At 37.3% G+C, this 22,822-nt stretch overlaps 1 protein-coding gene across 3 annotated transcripts in view; it reads left to right on the forward strand.

The window, feature by feature from the left end:
- TNS3 (tensin 3) overlaps nucleotides 1–22,822 on the forward strand; it is a 201,629-nt gene that overhangs the window by 55,120 nt on the left and 123,687 nt on the right. For all 3 annotated transcript variants that reach the window (XM_071553419.1, XM_071553418.1, XM_071553421.1), the window contains exons 3-4: nucleotides 1,398–1,509; nucleotides 14,877–14,914. In XM_071553419.1, the coding sequence (XP_071409520.1) occupies nucleotides 1,398–1,509; nucleotides 14,877–14,914 (150 nt within the window). The remainder of the gene's footprint in view (nucleotides 1–1,397; nucleotides 1,510–14,876; nucleotides 14,915–22,822) is intronic.

Below are 22,822 nucleotides of genomic sequence, written 5' to 3' on the forward strand. Positions count from 1 at the left end.
GAGATGATGGCATTGCTGATTTTTTTTACATAGAAGAGGCTGTGAACATGAGGGACTCTCTGCTCTTTGGGCTCAATGCCTGAACCCAGTATGGCACAGAACCTCCTTGTGTTGGATTAGTGAAGTTACTTGGATGTAATGATACTTTTTCTTCCTTCTAGACCTCTGTCTCTTTAGAAGCTTGTCCTGTATTTTCAAAGGAAAAAACCCAAACAATCATGATAGAGATCTTTCAAAACTAATGAATTTGATCTGTTTGCCATCAAGTATGTTCATACCTGATTCTGGAGTTTGACTGTTCTTTTTCTTTATGGTTTATTCTTAATATTAATCATACTTCTGACAGCATCTTTCAATTTAATCTGAAGTAACATATTGTAAATGTCAGCAGTTGGGGATATAGGGAAATTTGTGACTTTGATTTCTACTGTGAGAGATTGAAGTGTCTAATGAAACATAATAATTACAATTCAGTTTTATTTCTCATGTGCTTTATCCGCTGCTTCAGCCTTTCAAGGATGTGGGCTATTACATTATTTCTCTTACTCATTTATGCTGATTGATACACTTTAGTAGTGGAAAGATCCTGAGAGCCCAGACTAAGGTTTATTCCTTCAGCCCATGTAATTTCTACCACATTATTTATAAAAGTATGTGAATTATCTTGGTTTTACACTGTGGGTGAGACCTATGAGTGTGCATCCCCACTGAGCCTCTAACCTGCTCAGTGTGGTCAGGCTCTGCCATCTGTGTTCCTTGAGGCTTCTCTGGAATTTTGGGTAGGCCCATGTGGAGATAGTATTTGGAAGGTGATACTGATTTTTATGGGCTGTTCTTGTGCCTGTTGTGGAGCTGTGTTGTAGTTTTGTTTGAGGACAGTAAACATTTTACCTAAATGTTTCTGAGTTATAGAACCCTCTGCTTGTATAATACTTTTTTTTAGTTCTGTCCCCAGTTAGAAATTTCATTATTGCATGGTATTTTAACATGATATTTCAGCTGCTGTAACACTGTGGAAGTAATGTTAGTTTAAGCTAGGGTGTATTTCTTATACAGGACAGAAACAAAAGGGATTTTAAAGTTAGCAATCTGTGCTAAAGTTAGCAATCTGAAATCATGATAAAAATATATTGCAGTGTCTATGCAAGGGGTTCATCATATTCTGTTGTTTCCTACACTTGAAAGTAAAAAGCTCTTATTATTGAGCAAGAGAGACATGAGAGACAGAGTGTGAGTGCTTTGATGTACTACTAAATATATTGCTAAATATAACATGACTGTTATATTTACTATTCTATATAACACTACTGTTAATATTTATTTTAAAAATTATTTATATTTCACTTAAAAGTATGACTGAAACCTGAGTGAAGGTCTGATGTTATTTTTGCTTCCAGCCTCAAGAAACAGCTTCGACGTCTCATACCTTCAAAACCAAGTCTTTTAAAAAATCCAAAATCTGTGGAATCTGCAAGCAAGTAATTGACAGCCAAGGAATTTCCTGCAGGGGTGAGTAATGTATGATGTGGTGCTGCTTTCTTGCTGTGTAAAGAAAATTAGTTTTATATTGATGATAACATTTCTGGGAATCCATGTTTCTGGAATTCCCCCTGGATTAAGTATAAGTGTTACCTTAGTTTATTTCTGTCCTTTGTACAACAATGTTCCTTGCTTTTGTCAGGGAATAGGTTGCTGTAGTAGGTAATTAGACTTGTACAATCATGAGCTTTTAGTGCTGTGCTATTCAGAGAGATTCCAGAATACAGCAGTGGCTGTGGAGGCTCTGTGAGGAGCATGTGGGTGATGTGTGCACAGTGGATGACAGATGCCTCTGGAATTCGGTCTCCAAATGAGGAAGTGTGTAACCCTCTTTCCCTGAGGCATGAAGGTTATATCTACATTAACTTGCAAAAAATCTCAAGAGCAGCTGTTTATTTACTTCAGTTTTTCCAGTTGCATTGTGATCTGTCTGATCCTTAGTCCTTCAGTCTAACCACTGACAAAAAGAATAAAGTCCTGGATAAACAGAATAGAGACTGTGCCTCTGGCATTGCTGTCTGCTCCTTGCTGCTGGTTTCCCTCACTCTTCTCCATTGCTGTGTAGAATTGAGCATACTTCTCTCCATGGGATACCTGTGATGAAATTAAATCTTGAGAAAGCTCAATAGGTACTTTCTGCAAGTCGTTCAGGGTTAAGGCTTTTGATCCTCTGTGCTGGTTCTGCCTGGTTAATGTTTAACTCCAGTTATTCCATGTTAATGAAACAGCTTCTTTACTTGCTGTGTGCATGGTTTACTTCCTAGAATGAGAATGCTATTGTCTCTTTATCTAAAACACAATGGATGTTTTTACTGAGAGTTGTTTGCACCAACTTCCAGTTCTAGTTGGATCTCCCTCTCCCGCCCCTCTTCCCTCCCGTATTCTTCAGACTCCCTAGGATCCCTCTGAGGGTTTGAGAGAGAGGTGAGAAATTTAGATGTGGAAAAAATGTGGCTGTTTCCTGAGCTGTGGTGTAAACTTTGCAGATGAACAGCTATATATTCAGCATTGTAGCTGTCATCGTACGAGTGGTAGTTACGTATGCATTTCCTTAACATATTTTTTTTGTCTGAGTTGGTTCCAAAGTTCTTAGGATTTACTTGTTGTCAGTGTAGCAGAAATACTATTTTTGGAAGGAAGCCGACTTAGTGAAGAAACTGCCTAAAGAACTTGATCAAGTTCAGTGTAAAAAGCACTGTACCAGAAGAGAATCAGTACTTTGAATCATAGAAGCATTTAGGCTGCAGAAGACCTGTAAGATCACTGAGTCCAATCCCTAACCCATCTCTTCCAAGTACACCACTAAACCATGTCCCTAAGTGCCACATCTACGTGTCTTTTAAATCCCCTCTGGGGTTGGTGGATCAACCACTTCTCTCCAACGCACTCCCCATTCATATACATTCATATCTACGATACATCTGCGTCTGTGTCTAAGTCAGCCTGAAATAATTTTCTCTAGGTTTCTGGATGCAATGTTCAGAAGGAGCCCCTTGGTACTGTCACATAGCCCCTTTTGTTGATGTGATCACCAGGCAGACCCACAGTTCTTTGCCGTTGTTACATTCTGGTTGTTGATTGCTTGAAACTTACCTGTGGGATGGGAGCAAACAGGAACTGCACCATAAAGTGATGATTCCAAGTAGTTTCAATTTAATAAGAACCCATTTGTATTTTAACTTACAGCACAGACTTCATAAAGCAGAGTTTTGGAAAAGCTAGAACTAAAAGTAGTCTCCTTCTTTGCAATGTATGCTAGTAGTGTGAAACTGTTAATATGGAGAAAAATAAACTAGCTGCTTTGGAGTCACATCCTTGTGCTGCTGCTTTTGGTAAATTCTCCCTGATGTTGCTGAATGAAAGTGTGCAAGTTGGTGTTGCAGGAGAAGGGGGCTTGGAAGGGAGAAGAAAAGCCTTCAGTTAAGTTTCTTTGTCTATTAATGAGAAAAATCTTGCTTTTTAGCATTTTCATCTCAGAAAATAACAGCTCTTTGTACAGACTGCAGGTTCCTTTCAGGCTGTCTTATCAGTTAAAGGAACGTTACATATAAGAGAATTGAGGGGAGGGGAAAACTCCAGATTGGTCAGTATGTAGAATTTGCTGTTTATCTAGCAATGAATCATTGACTTGTTGTAAGGGAAAAAAAAAAGCCATAACTGGGTGTTGTGTTGGTTAGATAAGCTTTCATTAGTATCTGACAGTCGTTTTGGGGGTGTGTTGTCCCTGTCTTGCAGAATGTGTCCTTTGCTAGTAGCAAGGTCTACATGCAGTGAATGAACAACAGAATGAAAGGTACCCTTGAATGGTGATGTGCCTTTGTCCTTGCCTACTTCAGTCCCCCTCAGTAAAGCATACTCAGTTACAGTTTTTCTACAAAATCAGTGGCAAAAAGGAAAGATAGATTTGAAGAAGGGGAAGCTCTTGGCTGTTTCCCTGCCTGGGAAGCATGTTTGTAGCTGGGCAGTCATTGATGCAGATTCTCATTATGTAGGAAGGGCAATCAGCTGTTGATTGATTTCTACAGTACCTGCATATTTTGCAGCAAACCGAGGACCACATGACTCCCCATATCTCTTCAGCACTACTCAAATTGGAATGCTTTTGAGCTCTGGTTTGATCTTCCCTGAAGTGCAGTTGAATTTAATTCAGGACTAAGCGTACTAATCATGCATATTTATATAGTTAGTGAAAGGCCTGCAATGTTACAGAGGTATTTTGGTTTTATTTTTAAATTTATTTTATATATGTAAAATAGATGTTTAAAAATTATATTTTACTTTATTTTCCTTTGTTTTTAAAAATTATTATTTATCTTTGTTGTGTTGTGATCAAATGATTGTTAGTATAGAACTGAGAGCTTTTTAGGTTCTCTGAATCTTTAGAAAGTACTTTTCTGGCAATCTAAAAATGTGGAGAACAGATTTGGGAAACTTGAGTACTTTTAAATAATACAGTATTATTTTGTAGCCCTTAGAGCATTGCTGTGATGGGTGAATTAAGTATGAAAAATTGGAACACTGTACAGATATATTTTGATGAAAACTCCTCTCACCTCTAGTTGATAATTAAGTTTAGGTGCTGCTAATGAGGCTTTACATGGAATACAAAGTATTCCCTAAACTAAATTTTGAACTTAAAGAAGTTAATAGTCGTTTGAATGAACTGAGTATCTTTTTGTTAATCTAACATTAGCTATGAATGTGTTGGTTGTGGAAATATATGTTGGAATGATCCCAGTAGGAGTTCTTAACAGAATTTTAGTTTCTAATTTTTTTTTTTGTTTTCCTGAATTTTTTTTCCCTTAATGGTTTGAGTACGTATGAGTTTAGCTTTTTTCCTTTGAAATCATGTATATGTATGTATTTATATGAACCTTTCTTACTTTGGACCATGTTAGCCAAAGAGGTGTTAAATTAGGTTGGCATAGACTGTTAGCTATACTGAGAGCAGAGAAATGCTTCTCACACTATTATGTGCAAGCTGAGTGTAATAAAGAATACAATTCACCTTCTTTACTTATGAATAAGTATTCTAAGTTAATATACATCTACATAATAATGTCTGGGTTGTAAGTTCTGTTATGACATGGTTTCATACAGTTGTTAACTGGCTTACAGTTAACAATAAGTCCTGGACTGTTTCATTGAGCATGTAGCATGAAGTGATAGTAGAAATTATATTTTTGTCATCAAATTACAATATCTGTGTATAATCAAGAGCTTCCAGATGCTTAAAGAGCATAGATCAGCATTTGAAGACAATTGAAGCCATTTTTCAATAAGAGGTTTGATATTTTCCTTTGAAATTCACCTGCTTGTTTGTGACTGGGCCTGTGATTGGCTCGTGATCCACTTAAAATCTCATTTTGAATTAGTTGGAGTTACCCAATACAATGAGTCCTCTGTATTTAATCAAATATTTACTGCTTCTGGCAAGTCAAAATACATTTTTATATGAAGACTGGCAAATTGTTTGGGCATATTATGTGTGTAAGCATATGCATATTTAATCTTATTATATTGCAGGTGGCTTTATATACTCTGTTTTTCAGTAAGTGCTAAGTTCAGTAATATGAGCATCTTAATAATGTGCAAAGCATGTCTCTTGTTACAGTTCTGGCAGACAAACTAAAAAGCAAGAAATGTCAAAGGAATTTGTATTGTGCTTGGGCCAGTGGCATTACAGTTGACTTTAAATAGCAAAGCATGTAGTGAGGTAGGGGTGTTTGTGTCACTCTGGTTTCCATGGAGTGATCCTTATGAAATAGGATCCTGTATTACTAGGCACTTACATGGGTATGTTATGAGATCTACCCATCTGTTGATTTTATAATACATTATATATATAAAACCCCTGTAATTTTGACAGAACTAAACCAACTTATAGTTAATTAAGGAATAGGCATTGGTTAGGCATCATTAATTATGACCACAGGCATACTTGTCCAATCATGTTAATGTTATAATGTGGGACATCTTTGAGAGGATGAAATGCTTGTCACCCACTCTTTGCTTTCTGAGTGGTGTTTATAGGTACACTTGTATGTTTTCTTGAGCAATGATCCAGCACATCATACTGTCTTCTGTGGGACTGTTCTAAGACAGCTTTAAAATAATTGCTTCATTTAATACTTTAAAGATTTCCAGTGATGACTCCTTTAATGTGTGGTTCAGACTCAAGGAACAGCAGAAAACAAACCAGAAAACCATACTATTTTTCTAAGTAGGTAACTGCTAATTACCTCCAAATTTAACCCAGGATATGCAAGCTGTAGGACTGAAGTGCATGGTCTGTTTTATTAGTACAGCAGATTAATAGCTCACAGCTACTGTGAGCTCCAAGGAAGAGAGATTACGGGTTGTCCAAGCAAGGCTGAGTTAGGTAGGGACCTGTGCTCTTGCTTTAAAATTTCATTTGACTGTCACCTTGTTTGTGAAAGTCATCTGGAAGGATGTCCAAAGAACACTGCCTGAATTGATGGAGTTAGAGTAGAGAAGTCTTTTTACTAACCCCTCACAAATGGGTGGATGTTGACCTGGACATGATACACAGATTGTACTGTTCTGGGAAGGAGACTGAAAAAGAAATGTGAACTTCAGCCCACCTGTGGCACCAGAAACTTGGGAAGATCAGCTCCTCTTCTCTAGACAAAAGGTGTACGCAGTAAATAGCAAGTTCCACGAGATTAGTAAAATGTACTCTAATTAACACAGCTGTACAAGGTATGCATTCATGTTTCAGTGCAGAGCTTAGAGCTTAGATGTGAAATATGGAAGCTGTCTGCATCATGGAAGTTTTGTGCATAACAACAGCAAAGACTTGAAAGGGAAGGATGAATAAAGATTTACTGGAGCATACAGAGATACAAAAGAAGCCACTGTAATTAGTAAGCAGTACCCAAGTGGTAGGTAACACAGCCCTCTCTGGAGCTAAGAGAGACAGTAGAATTGACAACCTCACTGGGAACTGGAGAAGGAGTTTTGGCAGAAATCACTAAGGTAAGTTCCTGCTAACTTAAAAATAAAGAACTACACAAGGCAAAGACCTCTAGTGGAATGTTTAATGTTGACAGCTGCTTTGTGATGTATCAGAAAATGGTCTGTAGTGAAAATCTGAGTTCCCTCTTTGTTTAGCTCAGAAGGACCAACTTAATCATGCCAGAATTTGATTTATAGTTATAAAATTTATTTTAAAGTTAATATTTAAATGTCTACGGTTTCTAAAAGCCTGCAACTTTTGTTCATTATAGCTAATAATAATAATAATAATAACAACAACAACAACAACAATAATAATAATAATAATAATTATTATTATTATTATTATTATTATTAATAATAATAATAATAATAATAATAATAATAATAATAATAATAATAAAAGATCGATGTGATCCCAAGTGCTTTCTGCCCTGCAGTTTTGACAGGAAAGCCAGTGACTGCTATTTGATCTGGTATTTGTACAATTTTATAAGCTTAGCCCTGTTGAAGAGAACCTAAAATTCCTAATGGTAAATATGTTAGAATTACCTGCTCTAATGTGAAAATCTGAAATTAAATGCTACCATCATTAGAGTATATAATTTGAATGTGATGAGCTTGATATGCTGTGTGGGGAGAGTAACCTCAATGTAAGTCTTGATGCATTTGGCTAAAACTTCACCCTTCTAATTGGCTTCAAAACAAGGGGTGGGGCTGGAGGAACAACTACAATGGGGGACAGGAATAATGAATAGGAAGATAAAGTTTAAATAAAGAAAAGATGGGTGAAGAAAACTATTGTAACACTGGAGAGTTTGTTCCAGTACATGAGGAAAGCTTCAAGAAACTAAGCCAGGCTACAAGCATAACTCTGTTCAGGCACATTCTGAATTTGAACCCTGTAAATAAGTAAGAGGGAGAGTTGTTAATTGATTTTTTGCAGCATTCCCATCTATTGTCATTAATGAAATATAAAAAAATACCCTTATAGTATGTAAAAATATATACTACATATATATATAGTATATTAAAAATACCCTTGTAGTACTTAAGGATCATATTGATGATCTCCTTTGCATGGCCTATATGGTTTTCTCTTCTGGTGGTGGTCTTTGTCACTTACATTTTCTGTAGGAGGTTAGGAACATCTGCAAATCAGAACTTCAGGCCCATTAGGACTTATCCACATAAGAAGTTTCCTAGCAACATCAGATTTCTTATTTATTTTGGAGATCACCCATTTTAAGCTGATCTCCTCTTTTTCTTTGATCCTTGCTCTCAGCATAATTTATGCAGGTTATCTTTTCAAGATCCATCACAGATGTGCAAGCTCTTGAGATCTTACAATTCTTGCACTGTCTGCAGCTGAAGACAAGAGAAAAACCTGGAGACAATCCAGCCATTTTTTTGTTTTCATGTGGGTTGCTGGCTACAGTAAAACATAGTCTGGTTGAAATGGTTTTGTGTATTAAATGTTGCAATGTGGGGTTATCTGTTTAGCTGGAGGGAGGAGGTCTAAAAATAATCTTTGGTTCCAAACTGGATCAAGGTTTAATAATTTCCTACCTAACTGCAGGTGTATCTTAAAAAAATGGGAGAAATTTGTCGTACTAATACTTTATTTTTAAAAATGTTAAAACATTTTTGTTGTTGGTAATGTTCTGCCTTTGTAGCAGCATCTATGGGAAATTAAAACCCAAAACCAAACAACACAAACAAGAAAAGCTCCCCAGCCAGGACTTTCCAGGATGCAGTTAAAATGATAAAGTTACACTATAAATTCCACAGAGGAAAAAAAAAAAGCAAAATGCAGAAATAACCCCCACCCAAACCTCCACCCTTTGAGGGTCAAGATTTTTTTACAAGGCAGGAAGAAAGTGGGAGTAGAGGAAAAGAGGAGACATGCTATTGCAGCAGTAGTGCCAAAATATTTTTCTCTGTTTTAATAAAGATTTTTCCACTGCTGTTGTCAGCAACAGCTAGTGGAATATTTCATCTCTGTGAAGGCTCATTCACAACACACTTCAGTGTATAGCTACTCTGAGTAAGTAAAAAAATGCTGAAGCTTTGCACAATTTTCTCATAACTGTCTGTTAACCTCCATCTTCAAAAACGATGTTTGCAGTCACTGTCACGAAGTACTGGAAGCAATGTTCAGATCAAGAGACAATGGTTGGCTGAATATAAAAAATGAACAAAAGGAGATCTAGGAAAATGTTTGAAGCATAGGAAATGCACTAGCAGATGTTGCTGGAGTGTGTCTGCTAGACTTGTGACATCTTTGGCATGTGATTTTGATAACTTCTTAAAAATAGAAGTGTTTACTTTTGCATCTAAAGCTCAGTATTTCCAGCTAGGGTACTCCTCCCTCATCCCCTACACAAAGGGATGGGGGAAGAGTCACACAAAACTGTCCCACACAAAATTGCATGCCAACTTATTTTTAATGCTGCAATTCATTTCTGTGTGTCTGGTTTTAATACTGCTTTCCTTTGGACTTTTCTCTGAAGTTGAATTGTTGCAAAGCTGGTAGGAACAGTTCAGCAGAAAAGTGTGTGTTGGTGCAAATTTTTTCCAAACAATCTGATCACAATATTATATAGAAATAGCCAGCAATCTGCATATATTGCAACATTTCAGCCACAAAACCATTTCAACCAGACTGTGGTTTACTCTAGTCAGCAGCTCTTTGGGAGATTTTGGTCATGGTTTTCTGTACCAAGCTCTGCCTGGAGGAGACCCTGTTGTGATGGTCTTACTATGTATTTTCAGAAACCAAATTAAGATGTTTTATCAAAAATGAAAACATCTTTTCTTCAGAGCCAATGACAGACCTGGTATTTTGGGGAAAAGATTTCCTGCAGGTGTGAGATGTTGCTCAGCAGTGGTGGCACTAGCCTGGGTACTAAAAGTGCTGGGCTTTACCACTGCTGCGACACTCTGACCCCCATCGTTCCTGGTACTAAGAGAGAAGAGTGGAATTGGGAACTATAAAAACTAAGTCTTGATTACACAAGTCTTTTTATATGCTTGGTGTAGATTACGTTTTGTTGGGGATCTTCAAGGACTTCTATTACTGTCGAAAAATAGCTATAATAGCATGTGTTTGTTTTGGGGAAGTTGCGTTGGAGATGCCGAGGGAAAGAAAGCATTTTTCAAATATCTGAGCCTGTGATTCGGTATCCCGACTTATTTTGTCACCAGGAATTAAAAAATTAATATCAAGGCCTGTAAAGTGTATGCTTTTGGGGCAAGTGATTTTTCTTAGGGATTAGAAAGGTGTTAAACTGGGTTACATCTCTTAGATTCTCTATTTATATGCAAGTTTCAGCCCCAAGAGGATTCCTGAATTACCTAGTTTCTACCCTTGCCATACACTGTTGTTCAAAACAAACACACAAAACTCCACCATGGAGAATCACTTGACAAAAGCTGTGGTTAATTGCAAGGTTGTCCTTATAAACCAACCATGTTTTAATACTCGCTGCATGTGCAGTGTGACAGACTGTTTGTATGGAATATATGAAATATACTGCCATGCCATATGTCCATTAAATGCTAAAATTTGTCAAGGTGCATAGAATTTCCCACACAAAGGAAAAATTAACAATGGAAAAACTAACCTTCTTGTTCTGGTAAACCATTTTTGGGCACCAGACCAGTGATTCTTGGGTCAGAAGCACCTTGTGGTGGATGTGTGTGCAGGGGGAATGGATGGGTTGAACCTCATGGAGAGGAGGTTGCCCCATATCCCTCATGGCAGGCCATGGAGCCCGCATGGTGAGAACCTGGAGTGGCTACCAGTCACAAACAGCCTGGAAAAACTATAGCACACCACACCTTTGCTCCTTTCTTGATGGTTAGGGTGGCTTGGAGCTGGAGGGATTGGATTTGAGTTAAGTGTTGTGGATTGATTAAATACTGTCTTGGGTGTTGTGGATTAATATGTGCTAAGTAAGATTGTGGTGGAACATTTTGTCTAGCTTGTGTAGTGCCCGTTTTGAACCTTTGCCAAGTTCCCTTATTTTCTCCCCTAAATTAATAAAGAAACTTCTTGGGAACAAGTCCATGGCTTATTCTCTGGATGTTCTCATAAGGTATTAAAGAACCCTATATATATATAACGATTAAAGCAGGACTCCTAGCAGAGCTTGTGAGCCCACAGCTCCAGGGCTGGAGTGACACACCAATAAATCATCCTGTGGTTAGTGAAGCAGTTCCTTCCTTTGTAAATACATTGCTGTGGATTTTCGAAGAGCATCTTAAGTGCAAGAATGTAAGAAGCACAACTTTGATTTCACAGAAATGTTGGAACTTAAGTCTGAAAAATGTGATTCATTGTATTTGTCCTTCTCTCTCTACCCTGGCAGCAGTATTGGTAACTTGCAGGAGTTAGCACATCTTCATTTTGATGCAAGGAAATTTTTCCTACCCCCAGTCCTCCTCCTTTCTCCTCTTAAGAAAATGGACTCTTGGATCTATTGTTTAGGAACTGTTTTGAAGTGTAGTAAATTGACTAAATATGGCTTAGTCTCCAGTTTATTACCAGCCAGCTTGGGACAGTTGTTCTTGGAACTGATGCCAGAATCCTGGAACACAAATTTGGAAAGTCTGGTATTTGACAAGAGCTGATGTGTGGGATGCAGACATTCAGCTGTTCAGATGAAGAACTGAAGTATCCTTGTAGAGTGTGACATTAAGTCCTCTGGACTGTTCCAGGCACATTTTAGAATTGAATACCCTTAGGTTGTAGTCCTGGGAAGAGCTGTGTGCTATTTCACTTGTAAGCTCTGCCTGAAGAATGCCAGCTTTCCGTAGAAGCTGCTTGTTGAGATCTTTTAAATGTAAGTTGTACGTAGTTTCCTTACTATACTAACAGCACATCAATATTTCAGTTCTTAATGTGCTTTTGCATTGCATGTTTGTTGTACTGAAAGGACATGGGTTGCATGATGAATAACAGTATAATACTGCTTTTTTGGCCTTAGGCATTTTCTGAAAGTGCATTTCTACTATTCAAGGCTTTTCATTAAAAAAAGGCTGACATATTGAAGCATGATTCAGTCTCTCTGGCAATTTAATAATGATTGAAGTAATCTATCTCTTTGCAAGTACTGTAAATGCCTGGGCTGAGGCAAAACCAGCTGTGGACTGAAGGATTGCAATTATCCCTGCATTCTGCAGCACAATGAATTCTAAATAATGAAATATCAAGCAAATTCATTTCTCTCTGTGAGTGAGTGTTGAATTTACCGGTGTTGCTGAAGGGATCTCTCACTGTTCTTGATGGTAGCAGCTGTAGTGGAGAAACCCATCTGAGTTGCTTTGTGAAAGGATGTGCTTGGAAAGGCTATGGTGCTTCTCTCCAGTACTCAGATACTGGGCTGCTGCAGCATGGCCCGTTCTCCATTCACTCTTTCTCAGGGTGCCTGTATGCTTCCTCTTAGCCAGTTCATATTATTTTCTTAATATCTCCTTCTCCTTCAAGTGCTGCAGATACTTCTCCCCTCAACCCTGCCCAGTGATCTCATTTTGGAGTGCTTATTTCTATCCAGTTTTATTATCATAATCAGCCTTATTAGGTAGAGAAGGAGAAAAGGTAATGACTTAGTCTAATCCTTGCAAGTGCTGGATTTAAATATAAATAGGATATTTCTGTATGCTGAGGAGGAGTAAAGCAGTCTCTGTGAATGGATCAGATCTCTATGTTCAGAACATTCTAGATTTAAACGGCTGTTTCAGTCAGAGAGCTTTGCCTGATGTTATTTGACCAATTACCTCCTGAGGCTTTAGTCTTTGTTTCATTTGAATCTCATAAATACAGCTTTGTTTGGGAAGTGTTCCCCCTTTAATTTTGTATGGAGTTTGTGTGCTGTATTTCTGTGTTGCTTATGAGTTTGAATGATGTGCATCTGGAAGACTCAGTCCTGATGTTGCCATCCAGGCTAAGCTCACATCTGACTTGAGTGATTTCTTTCCAGAAAAGACAATAAGTATTTTTACAAGAGCAGAAAACACTGACTTTTTTTTTTACATGGAAACAGAAGAAACCCAATGCTCACTTTTACTGTTATCTGCTAATGGAGATTTTGTGTTTTGTTGGTGACACTTGTTGATTTGGTTTCGCATGAACCAGTAGCAATTATTATGGAATTTGTCATGGAATGAAATCTATTTTTGTTTTGCATTTCATCTTGCCCCCCAGAATTCTGGGTTTAAGCATCAGTAAAAAAGATGAAAACCTTTTCTGTAATATTTGGGTTTTCTGACAGATTTACTGTTTTATACTTTATTTTTTTTTGTGACACTCTGTTTTTGTGGGAGATAGAATAAACAGATAGTGTATGTATTTTTAGAGCATCTGTTAGCCTTTTGAAAAGCCAAAGCTAATCATGCTGATTTAAAGTATGGATTCTACTAAATAGACAGTTTTGGTATGTTGATCGCTTAATGAATTTAGTGATTTATTCCCAATGCTGTCACACAAGAAAATGAAGTTTTGCATTGTGGATTAAAAGCCATCTTCCATTTGCTTTAAGGTGATAGTGTTTGTAAGTGGTATGACGTAGATCATTATCAGTGCTAATAGTTAAGAGTAGTGTATTTGGGTGAAAGCTGATAAATTTTTAGAATAAAGAAACTTGATTGTGTGAAGGACTCTGAACAAAGAACTTGTTCCTAACTTACCCATGGAGAAAATAAGTGAACATAGCATGTGCAAGATTGAGTAGTAGATGGGTCAGCAAGCCTGATTTTTTTATTTCACACCCCTCTCGCCCCTCCCCCCCCCCCCCCCCCCCCCCCAAGAAGTGACTGCAGCGGAGTTTTCATTCAGCAGTTGATGTACTTGAATCTGAAATGATTATGAGTTTCTGCTGGCCTCACACCTTGGTAGTTGTATCTTTCCTGATGGGTGAGGCTGTATAATACCTTCCCCTTGGTAGAAGCATCAAGAAACAAGCCTGGCTTGCAGCTACAGTGGTCTAAGATTAGGTCCCAGTGAATCTACGAGTTAAACCTCTGGTATTCTGTAGTTTACCAATCTTGGAGATCGAATAACTAATTTTTTCCTGAATTTAAAATTTAATAAGTTTAGCTCATTGTAACCCAGAGAATAGACATTGCATGGAAATAAAGCAAATTTCAGAGTAAAGAAGGAAGTGCATAGAAATGGAAAATCAATTAAAACCAGCCCATGTCAGATTCGAGCTATTGTGCTGCTGCATCACAATTACATTGATGCTCCTGTGGCTACTTTTTAAGCTAAGTGCTGTTTTCAGAATCTAAATTTGCTCGTTACAATTCATCCCTTCCTGCACTGAGGGAGCAGGAATTTAAAGGACATCAAGTGCTTACCTCTTGGAAATAATGTTTACAACGCTATATAACCTGAATTTCACAATCTGAAATTACAGTCTGGCCACTCATGGTTGCCTGTGAGTTTGAAGTTAACCTGCTTTTCTTAGTTCTCCAACTGCTGATATGAGTGGGATTCACAGGTTACTGAGGGAACAATTTGATCTTACTATCTGTGGTTTAAGTGGTAATATTTCTGCCACACGTGAAGCTGTAACAGTGTCAAGATAATCAGCCCATGACGTGTAACCAGACACACATTATCATAGGCTGATAGAATGCACAAATCTGATAACACTGCTGGAATTAACTAATCTTTTGGGAATGGGTGAAAACTAAATAGGTTTCTTTTTTTAGTTTAGTTTTATTTTGAAGTATGTAAATACTTTTATATATACAGACTTGAGTTTGGCCTCATTTCTTGTAAAAAGCTAATATAAAGAAAAGGAGGAGACAATCCACCTACTGTTTAACTCATATATTCTATTATTTTTTTTTAGTGTGCAAGTATGCCTGCCACAAGAAATGTGAAGAAAAGGTAAGTGTACTTACTGGCCTCCCTTCTTGCTGTTGATCCCCATGTATTGAAAGGTGAGACTACAAAAGCTGTATCAACTCATTAAGAATAAGATGATTAGTAAATCAGACACCTAGCTGGGTTATTGTTCTTGCCATTAATAAAAAAAGGTCCCTATGTAGGCAAAACGTTTGCACCGGTGGTTGAATTTCTCATTCCTCCCATGGCAGGATGTGTTTGCAGTTAAAACAGCAAGTTAAATGGGTGAAATACAAACCACACAGTTCTGCCAGAAAAGAAAGTAATTCATTTGAGTGAATCAGGTGTATGTAGGTATAATGCACACCTGTGTATTTGTACAGCATCCCTCACCCCTCACCAGGTGTATACACACACCTATCTATGTAGATTAAAATTTGTACAGCAACAGGGATTTAAAGGCAAACTTTTCACATTGGATTATAAGAGGCACATTATTAATTTTCAGTAATTGCTGTCAATTTTCCCCAGGTGAGTTTCATTAGTGGACTTTTGTTATTTTAAGTATCTCCAAGTTTCTCTCACACAAGTTAAGGTCAGTGTCCATGGTCTCAGGTGACTTGAAGATTCCCCATTGCTAGATTTGTGTAAATCAGAGGCTTTTACAGAGTGTCACCATCTGGGAGGGCCTTATTTTACCAGAGGCACTTTCATGGGGTGATATTCTCTTAACTTAAACTTTTGATTGGTACTTGCTATCTAGAAAGACAGTGTTTTTTGTAGTTAGAGGGCACTGAGGTTCTGCACACCACAGATACTGAGTCTTATTACCTGTGTTGTTGACTTGATGTTTGGCCTTATGCAAGGATTTTTTTGCTTCAATGCTTCCAAGAAATAGAACTAAATTGAAGAGAAGAACTTCTGCTTGGTGATGGACTTGGAGATTTTTTCAGGCCACTTGGGGAAACTCTAGTAAATACAATTGTCAGTTGGTTTTGATTAAAAATGGTACATGTATATTTGAAAACCACTGTGTTATGTGGTATGCTGAGTAAATGCAGAATTCTGGATTTTTAATGAAATAAGATGATAAAATACAATGGTAATTAAGTTTGCAAGTAAGGTATTACCTTTTAAAGAGTCTTATCACCTATATACATTCATTAATGATTAGTAATAATACTATAGTAATGGTGTTCTAGAAGTAGAAGCATAACAATTTAGTAGAAGTATTTTTTTTGTTAGACCAGATGATGTTATTGATCCCTCTTTGCATTGTAGCTTTTGTTCTCCAAATAGTACTTGCAGTGTGGAATTTACTGTTTCCATGACAAAGAGTCTGGTTTGTTGATAGCATTGGTAGCTCAGAGAGTTGCTTGGGTAGGTACTAGATAGAACTAGAGTTTCCTACAATGATCATACTTAAATAATGCTGGAGACTGTTTTAAGTAATTCTCTAAACTTGTTTTGGAGACAGATAATTTCCTATGTGTGCCATATGTTAAAAACAGGAAACTGTCTTTCAGTTAGTATTTATGCTCTCAGGCATTTGGGTGTTGAGTGTTGAAGAGGCTTAATATAAGGAGTGCCAAAAGTATGTAATAACCTGTTATCAAGATACTGGCGTGCTTTATGAGTTTTGAATTATTGCAATGAAATTACTAACATGTATTACAGAATATAAAAAAATGAATTCTGGAAACAAAACCAAGTTGAATAATTGATTATCTCTTACAAGAGGCTCGTTTTCTGATCTTCAGAGAAGTAGTAGGCCACAAGTAGGTTAAATTCAGTATCTATGAGTCTCTTCTGCCTGCTTGTATAAGGCTCACAACGTCTGCACCCACCAGTGTGGTGTGCACTGGCAATGCTGAGCTAGGACAGCCCTGTTGCTCTAGCCTCAGAAACTTTCTCTGTGTTAACTGGATTGTATCTGTAATGTGACTTTTCCAGTATTTTGGCTGTACATACTCTTAGTGAGGTGTTGTCCACCTGACTCATGTGTGTCCTCATCAAGGAGGCCTGATGGACCACACTTTCCTGCATGTTGATGGACAAGAGGGCCTGAAAATGTTAAGTTGCTGGACCATAGAGATGCTTCTTCTGGTCATGGGAAGCTCTCATAAACTTGTCATTGATCTTGCATAGATTAAGCTGTTGTAATGTATTTGGTTTTGCAGCAGGCTTATTTAGAACTAAAGCCAATTTTTTGAAATTTATACTAAAATTAATACTATCTCATTTTGCTATGAAAAATACTTTGTGCCTTAGTCATCTGTGCTACTTTCAAGTGATGGGGACAGAAAGCCACTCTAGAGGAAAATAGTTTCTCTGTGCACATATGTATTGTATTTTAGAATGCTCTTTAAAAGGCAGTGTTTTTGTTCTACACTGAGTAACATCATAAGAATGAATTCTGAAAGAATTTTGTTGTGCTGTACAAAACCCAGTTCATTTTTTAAAACTATGTTGTATGGCCTCAGTCAATGCATGTTTAACTTGGAAATGTTTCTGTATTGCTATTTGTTCAGATGGATGTACCTAGTTAGTGTTCTCTGCTGTTTCTGAAGCTGCAGCATGTCTGATGCCCCAGGGCTTTGCTCTGGATTTTTTTTCTGGGAACTTGAGTCCCCTTTGTTTTGTAGCTTTTTCTTGGGACACATCTCTCTGTGTCTGATGTAGGAATATTTTATTGTTCCACCACAAAGCTTTCATTTAGCTCTCTATCCTGGGATACCATTTTTTCCCCATCTTTTGCTTTTTTCTGTCTGTTAGGTATGTGGTATAGAGCTGAGTCATTGAGAGTTGTTATCCTATGACCGTAGCCAAATTTTATCCTTTGAAGTCTGGGAACTTGAAAATCAGTTTGTTTCTGCTGTCTTGTGGGAAGACTGAAGGCTGGAGTGGGAACCTCTTGACCATATTTTTTTGACTTGTTTCTTGTATGTTAATTCTCCCTCTTGAGAAGTGGCTGATTTTAATAAGTTTATTAAGTTTGTAAGCAAATGCTTAAATTCTCTTAGAATCAGTCAGCTTAAGTGTTTACTGGAGTCTTTGGTTAAATATGATGTGATGCACCTTTATACCTTTGCATAAATTCTTTCATTTATGCAGATTAATTATTAATTTCTTTATTCCTTAGTTCCTTAAGTTATCCTTAATTTAACCTGGAAGATAGTGTTGCTGTGCTCAAGCCAAAATGATTCTTTACATAACAGCATTGATTCTTTGCAAGTCTGAAATTATGTTTCAAGGAAATTAATATCCTAGACAGATGGCTCTATGTTTTTTCCTAGTTCCACTAAGATTAATTTATTTATATGTGAGTTTGATTGAGCACACTTCCTCCTTCAGCTTTCAATAAGCTGTCTTTGACATCTTAGTTGAGTGCAAATTTAATCAAAGCTTCAGAATTTTATATTATTAGTGTAAAATACTTATTTGGACTATTTTCCTGTGCTGTAGTGTGCCACTTGAATGCTGGTAAAGCTAGACCAAACAATTTATTACTTTCAGTTTCTGTAGGGGCTTTTTTGTTGGTTTGGGATTTTTTGTTTGTCTTTTTTTTTTTAAATACTGGAATGACAGATTTATAATTTGTTTTTAGCATTTTTTTCATTTATAAACATAAATGAAACATTAATCATTAATTATAAAAGATACAAACTCTGACTTGGCACTTTGTCTTGCTGTTTTTCTCAAAGGCTGTGTTTTTCTACTTCTTTCTTTTCTAGGCATTTCTGTTTGAGAAAATATAATTCTTCCCTTGACACGGTTCTTTCTTTTTCCTTAAACTGATTAAGTTGTTGATGATGGAGAGGATTGAAAGGAAGCTCCCCACTATGCCCAGAGTTCCTTGTGATACCCTAACTTTTACTTAGTTTCTTTAACAGTCTAGGAAATATGAACATGATTGGAGATAAATGCAGGAAAATAAACTAAAACTTAACTTGAATTAATGTAGAAAACATGACCAGCAGCAGTATAGAAGGGAGAGTGACAGTAATCGCAGACATAAAAGTCAGCAAGCAGTGATAGTTGGTTTTGCTCATTGGGTTGTTCAACTTGTATTCTGAAAATAAAGAACTTCTGTCCACCTTTCTATATATATCTGCATATATAGACATGCTAATATTGGTCACGTATTTTTAGTCTGGAGATTTAAAGCACAAGCTGTCTTGGCTCTCAAACGTGTCTTGGCTTTTGTCACTTGGGTCCTTCTTGGACAGGTTTGTGAATAAACCCTGTTCTTTCTTGGGGCAGGTTTGTAAGGTCCTGTATCTGGGCTCTGGCTCTTGCTGTGGATGGGCACGAGGGTAGGTAATTACACCCTGTGAAGGGTGGCCCTTGGCAGTCCAGCAGGACAGATAATTAAGACAATCATATGGTGCAGTGCCATATGACAATTTCTCTTGTGCGTTTTTGGAGCAAGAAGGAAAGAAAGATCCTTCTGTGTCAAGTTTAGGAAAAGAGATGGTATATTTTTTGTCCTCCTTGCCAAGAGTTCCAAGGAAAGTCACGTGGATAATTATTTCATTTACCTTACTGAAATGTAGGTTATACTTGAAATGTTGCCTGATGTAATAGTTCCCTCCAAAGGGCTGGCAGGAATACATGAGCACATTCCCTCTCTCATGTATGTTTGTCTTTGGAACACAGACAAACAAGGCAACTATGTGAGATACCCTTTTTAAATCTTTTCCCCCAGTCTGGCTTCTTTACAAACAAAGGTCTAATGTAATGCATTGTCATTAATTCTAACTGGAACATCCCCTGAGCTTCCTCAGAAACTCATCTTACCTGAATTTAACATTAATGCATCCTGGTCCATCTTTTAAACAGCTCAATTAACTCAGAATTGAGTTATGAAAAATGCATTCTTATTAGTCATATAATAACCAAAATTGTATTTCATTTGTGACTGTGCATGTTTCATGATTTCCTACTGCTTGTTTAATAATGTTCAAATTAAAAAAACATAACACCCCTTCCCTCTGACACTCCCCGGGCCAAATACCTTACCTTTACTTCTCTTTAACCGTGGGAATACTGAATCTAATGTTTGTTTTGCACATTTCCCCTTCTGCTTCTGCTTTTATGCCTCCTGTATCAGGAGTTTAGTTTAAATCCTAATCTCAAGTGTGCATGCTTGGCTTTCTTTGATTTTTTTTTTAAAGAAAGATTTGAAAGAAGACTTCTGTTCAAAAGTTCTAAATTTCTAGATCCTCTGTATTGCCTCAAGTGATATGTGCAGCAGACTTCCACTCTGTGCAGTGCATTGTATGTCCTGATTGCAGGACACTACTTACTGTTCATTGCTGAGGAGTGTAAAGGGGCACTTCTCTAGACTCTGTTAGCACAGTGGGAAAGAATTTCAACTTTAGTCTTAGCCCAGGTGACCAAAAAAAAAATTAACTGAATTTAATGTAAGTGCACCCTGGTCTATCTTGTTATATTAGAAGTTCTGTTAAGAAGGTGGGAGCAGGGAAGAGACTGATAATAGAAGTCAGTATACAGTGGGCTGGACTCTTCAGAGTGGTGGTGTGGTGCTCTGAGTTCAAACGAAAAATAAAAGTTGCTGATGTTTCCAAGGTTACTGTGTTTCTGCTGGTGTCTGATCTCTACTTCATTGATTTCTACAATGAAATCGTTGGAAGTTTGGTCCAGTATGTTGACGATGATACTTGATCAGTTTGGAAAAGGGAAGCAACTATATCTTGTGTGGCACTGTTTCTGAAACTGTTGCTAATGTTCTCTCATTTTGAAGGTAATCTTACTTTTCTGTCTAAATTTTCATGCTACGTCAGATTGCCACTGAGAGAATTCAGCGTATGTTTTCAAAAGTGTGGAAAGGATTCCTCTTTGAATTTTGAGAACAGGGCACCATTAGAGCAGAAACAAGATTTGCAGGATGTCAAGTAGTGTATTATTTTTAAAGAGATGGCTGCTGCTTTGGTAGTGACACCGTAGACATAGTGTTTCTCCTGAACTTTCTAAACTTCTTTGGTACTTCTTTAGACTCAGCTGCATTTCAAGCACTGCAGATAATGTGTCAGACTTTCTCAGAAAAATAAAGGCAGTTTTGGGGGAAGAAACACAAATGGAATACAACAAACTTTTCACCTGAATGGCTAGGATTTATCAATAAACACATTGTTATTTTTAAATGATTTTGAAGTAAAGCTCTTCAGATTTTAAAAATAATTGAGTAACCTGGAAAAGGTTTTATTTACTGAGATCAGCAAAATACTGTCAACTTTTACACCTTAAGTTGATATGGCACTGTTGAAAGTGGAAATTAAAACTGTCCTGTCAGTGGTGGACCAAACTGGTCTGCTTCTCTTGATGTTGCTTCTCAAACGGGTTCATGTGAGTTTGTTTCTGTTTATTTTGTTGGGTTTTCTTTTGTTTCCTTATGAATTCTCCTTAACCTTCTCACATTTTGGGCAAGGGGAATTAAGGACTTAAATGAAAACTTCTGTTTTGTTGTTTTCAGGCGAGAACTGTGTGAATGACCGTCTGTGATTGACACATTTCTCTGGCAATCCATAAATCCTAATACATCCAGTAAGGCTGAAGACTTCAAAGATTTTTTTTGTTTGGAGGCACTGTTTCTCATTTATATTACCGTGCATGCAGCCCTACTAGTGCTGCCTGGCATTGAGCTGAAGTGAAAATATTTGTAGTTAAGTCCAAGGGATTGCTGTGTGAGTTTTGTAACTGACATTTGCAGCTCAAAGGTCTACAGATTGTTCCTGATTGTACCCAGAACCAGTATTTTGCAGATCTTCCTGTCTGCAAAATATTTTACCCTGTGTTAGATATGCTTCCACTGTGATGAACTGTGTAAGGGAAGAAATCTTTGTATTCTACCAGAACTGTAAGGTATTGAGGAACATGAGAACTTGAAATTGCTTTTTGTGGGCATAAACGTTGTAAGTAGCAGAAGTGCTGTCCTGAAGTGTTTGGTAGTTAAATTGCTGGGACTTTCCAAAAATGCAAAAGTATTTTAAAGTATGCTAATGTTTTTAGATAAGAACTCTTATTTAGACTTGCAGTTTCAGATAGCTGGCTGTGTTGTGCAAGACCTAGATGGTACATGTATTCTTTGAGGTCAGTTTGTTTCCTTGCTGATTTTCATTAAAAATAAAAAAATCTGTTGGCAAGGGGAAAAGAAGATAAGATATCAGTGAGAGAATGAAAGGAAGGAAGAAGGGAAGGAAGAAGGGAGGGAAGAAAGGAAAGAAGGAAGAAGGGAGGGAAGAAAGGAAAGAAGGAAGAAGGGAGGGAAGAAAGGAAAGAAGGAAGAAGGGAGGGAAGAAAGGAAAGAAGGAAGAAGGGAGGGAAGAAAGGAAAGAAGGAAGAAGGGAGGGAAGAAAGGAAAGAAGGAAGAAGGGAGGGAAGAAAGGAAAGAAGGAAGAAGGGAGGGAAGAAAAGGAAGAAAGGAAAGAAAGGAAAGAGAGGGAGGAAGAGAGAGAGAAAGAAAATAATAAATCTTGTTTTTCCTCTCATGCCCTGTCCTGTTGTGGCTAATTTTGGGAAGGGCTAGTCTGGTTATTTGCTGATTAGTTCATTTTTGTATAGATACAGGACATCTCATACAGACTTGCCATGTAACTTTATTTATTTATTTATTTATTATCACAATTGTTTTAGGAGAAGTAGACATTTTTTAGTCTTTGAAAGTAGGATCAAAGAACCTGGAACTGATGCATTTTTACATTGCTGCTGCTTGGAATGCTCCCTTAGATCATGTTACATATGTCATGCCATTTTTGTCTCTGGGAAATGGGAATCAAGTAGCTTACAAGAATATACCATTCCTTTCTTCTTGAATTTCTCTTATAAAAAGTTCTTTACCCTTACTATACATTAGATTACATTATACATAGATTCTATGATTCTATTCTATGATTAGACTCTTAGTGTCTGCTCAAGAGGCACTGCCTT

Source organism: Pithys albifrons, chromosome 4 (genome assembly GCF_047495875.1).
Source record: "Pithys albifrons albifrons isolate INPA30051 chromosome 4, PitAlb_v1, whole genome shotgun sequence".
Taxonomy (NCBI): Eukaryota; Metazoa; Chordata; class Aves; order Passeriformes; family Thamnophilidae; genus Pithys; species Pithys albifrons.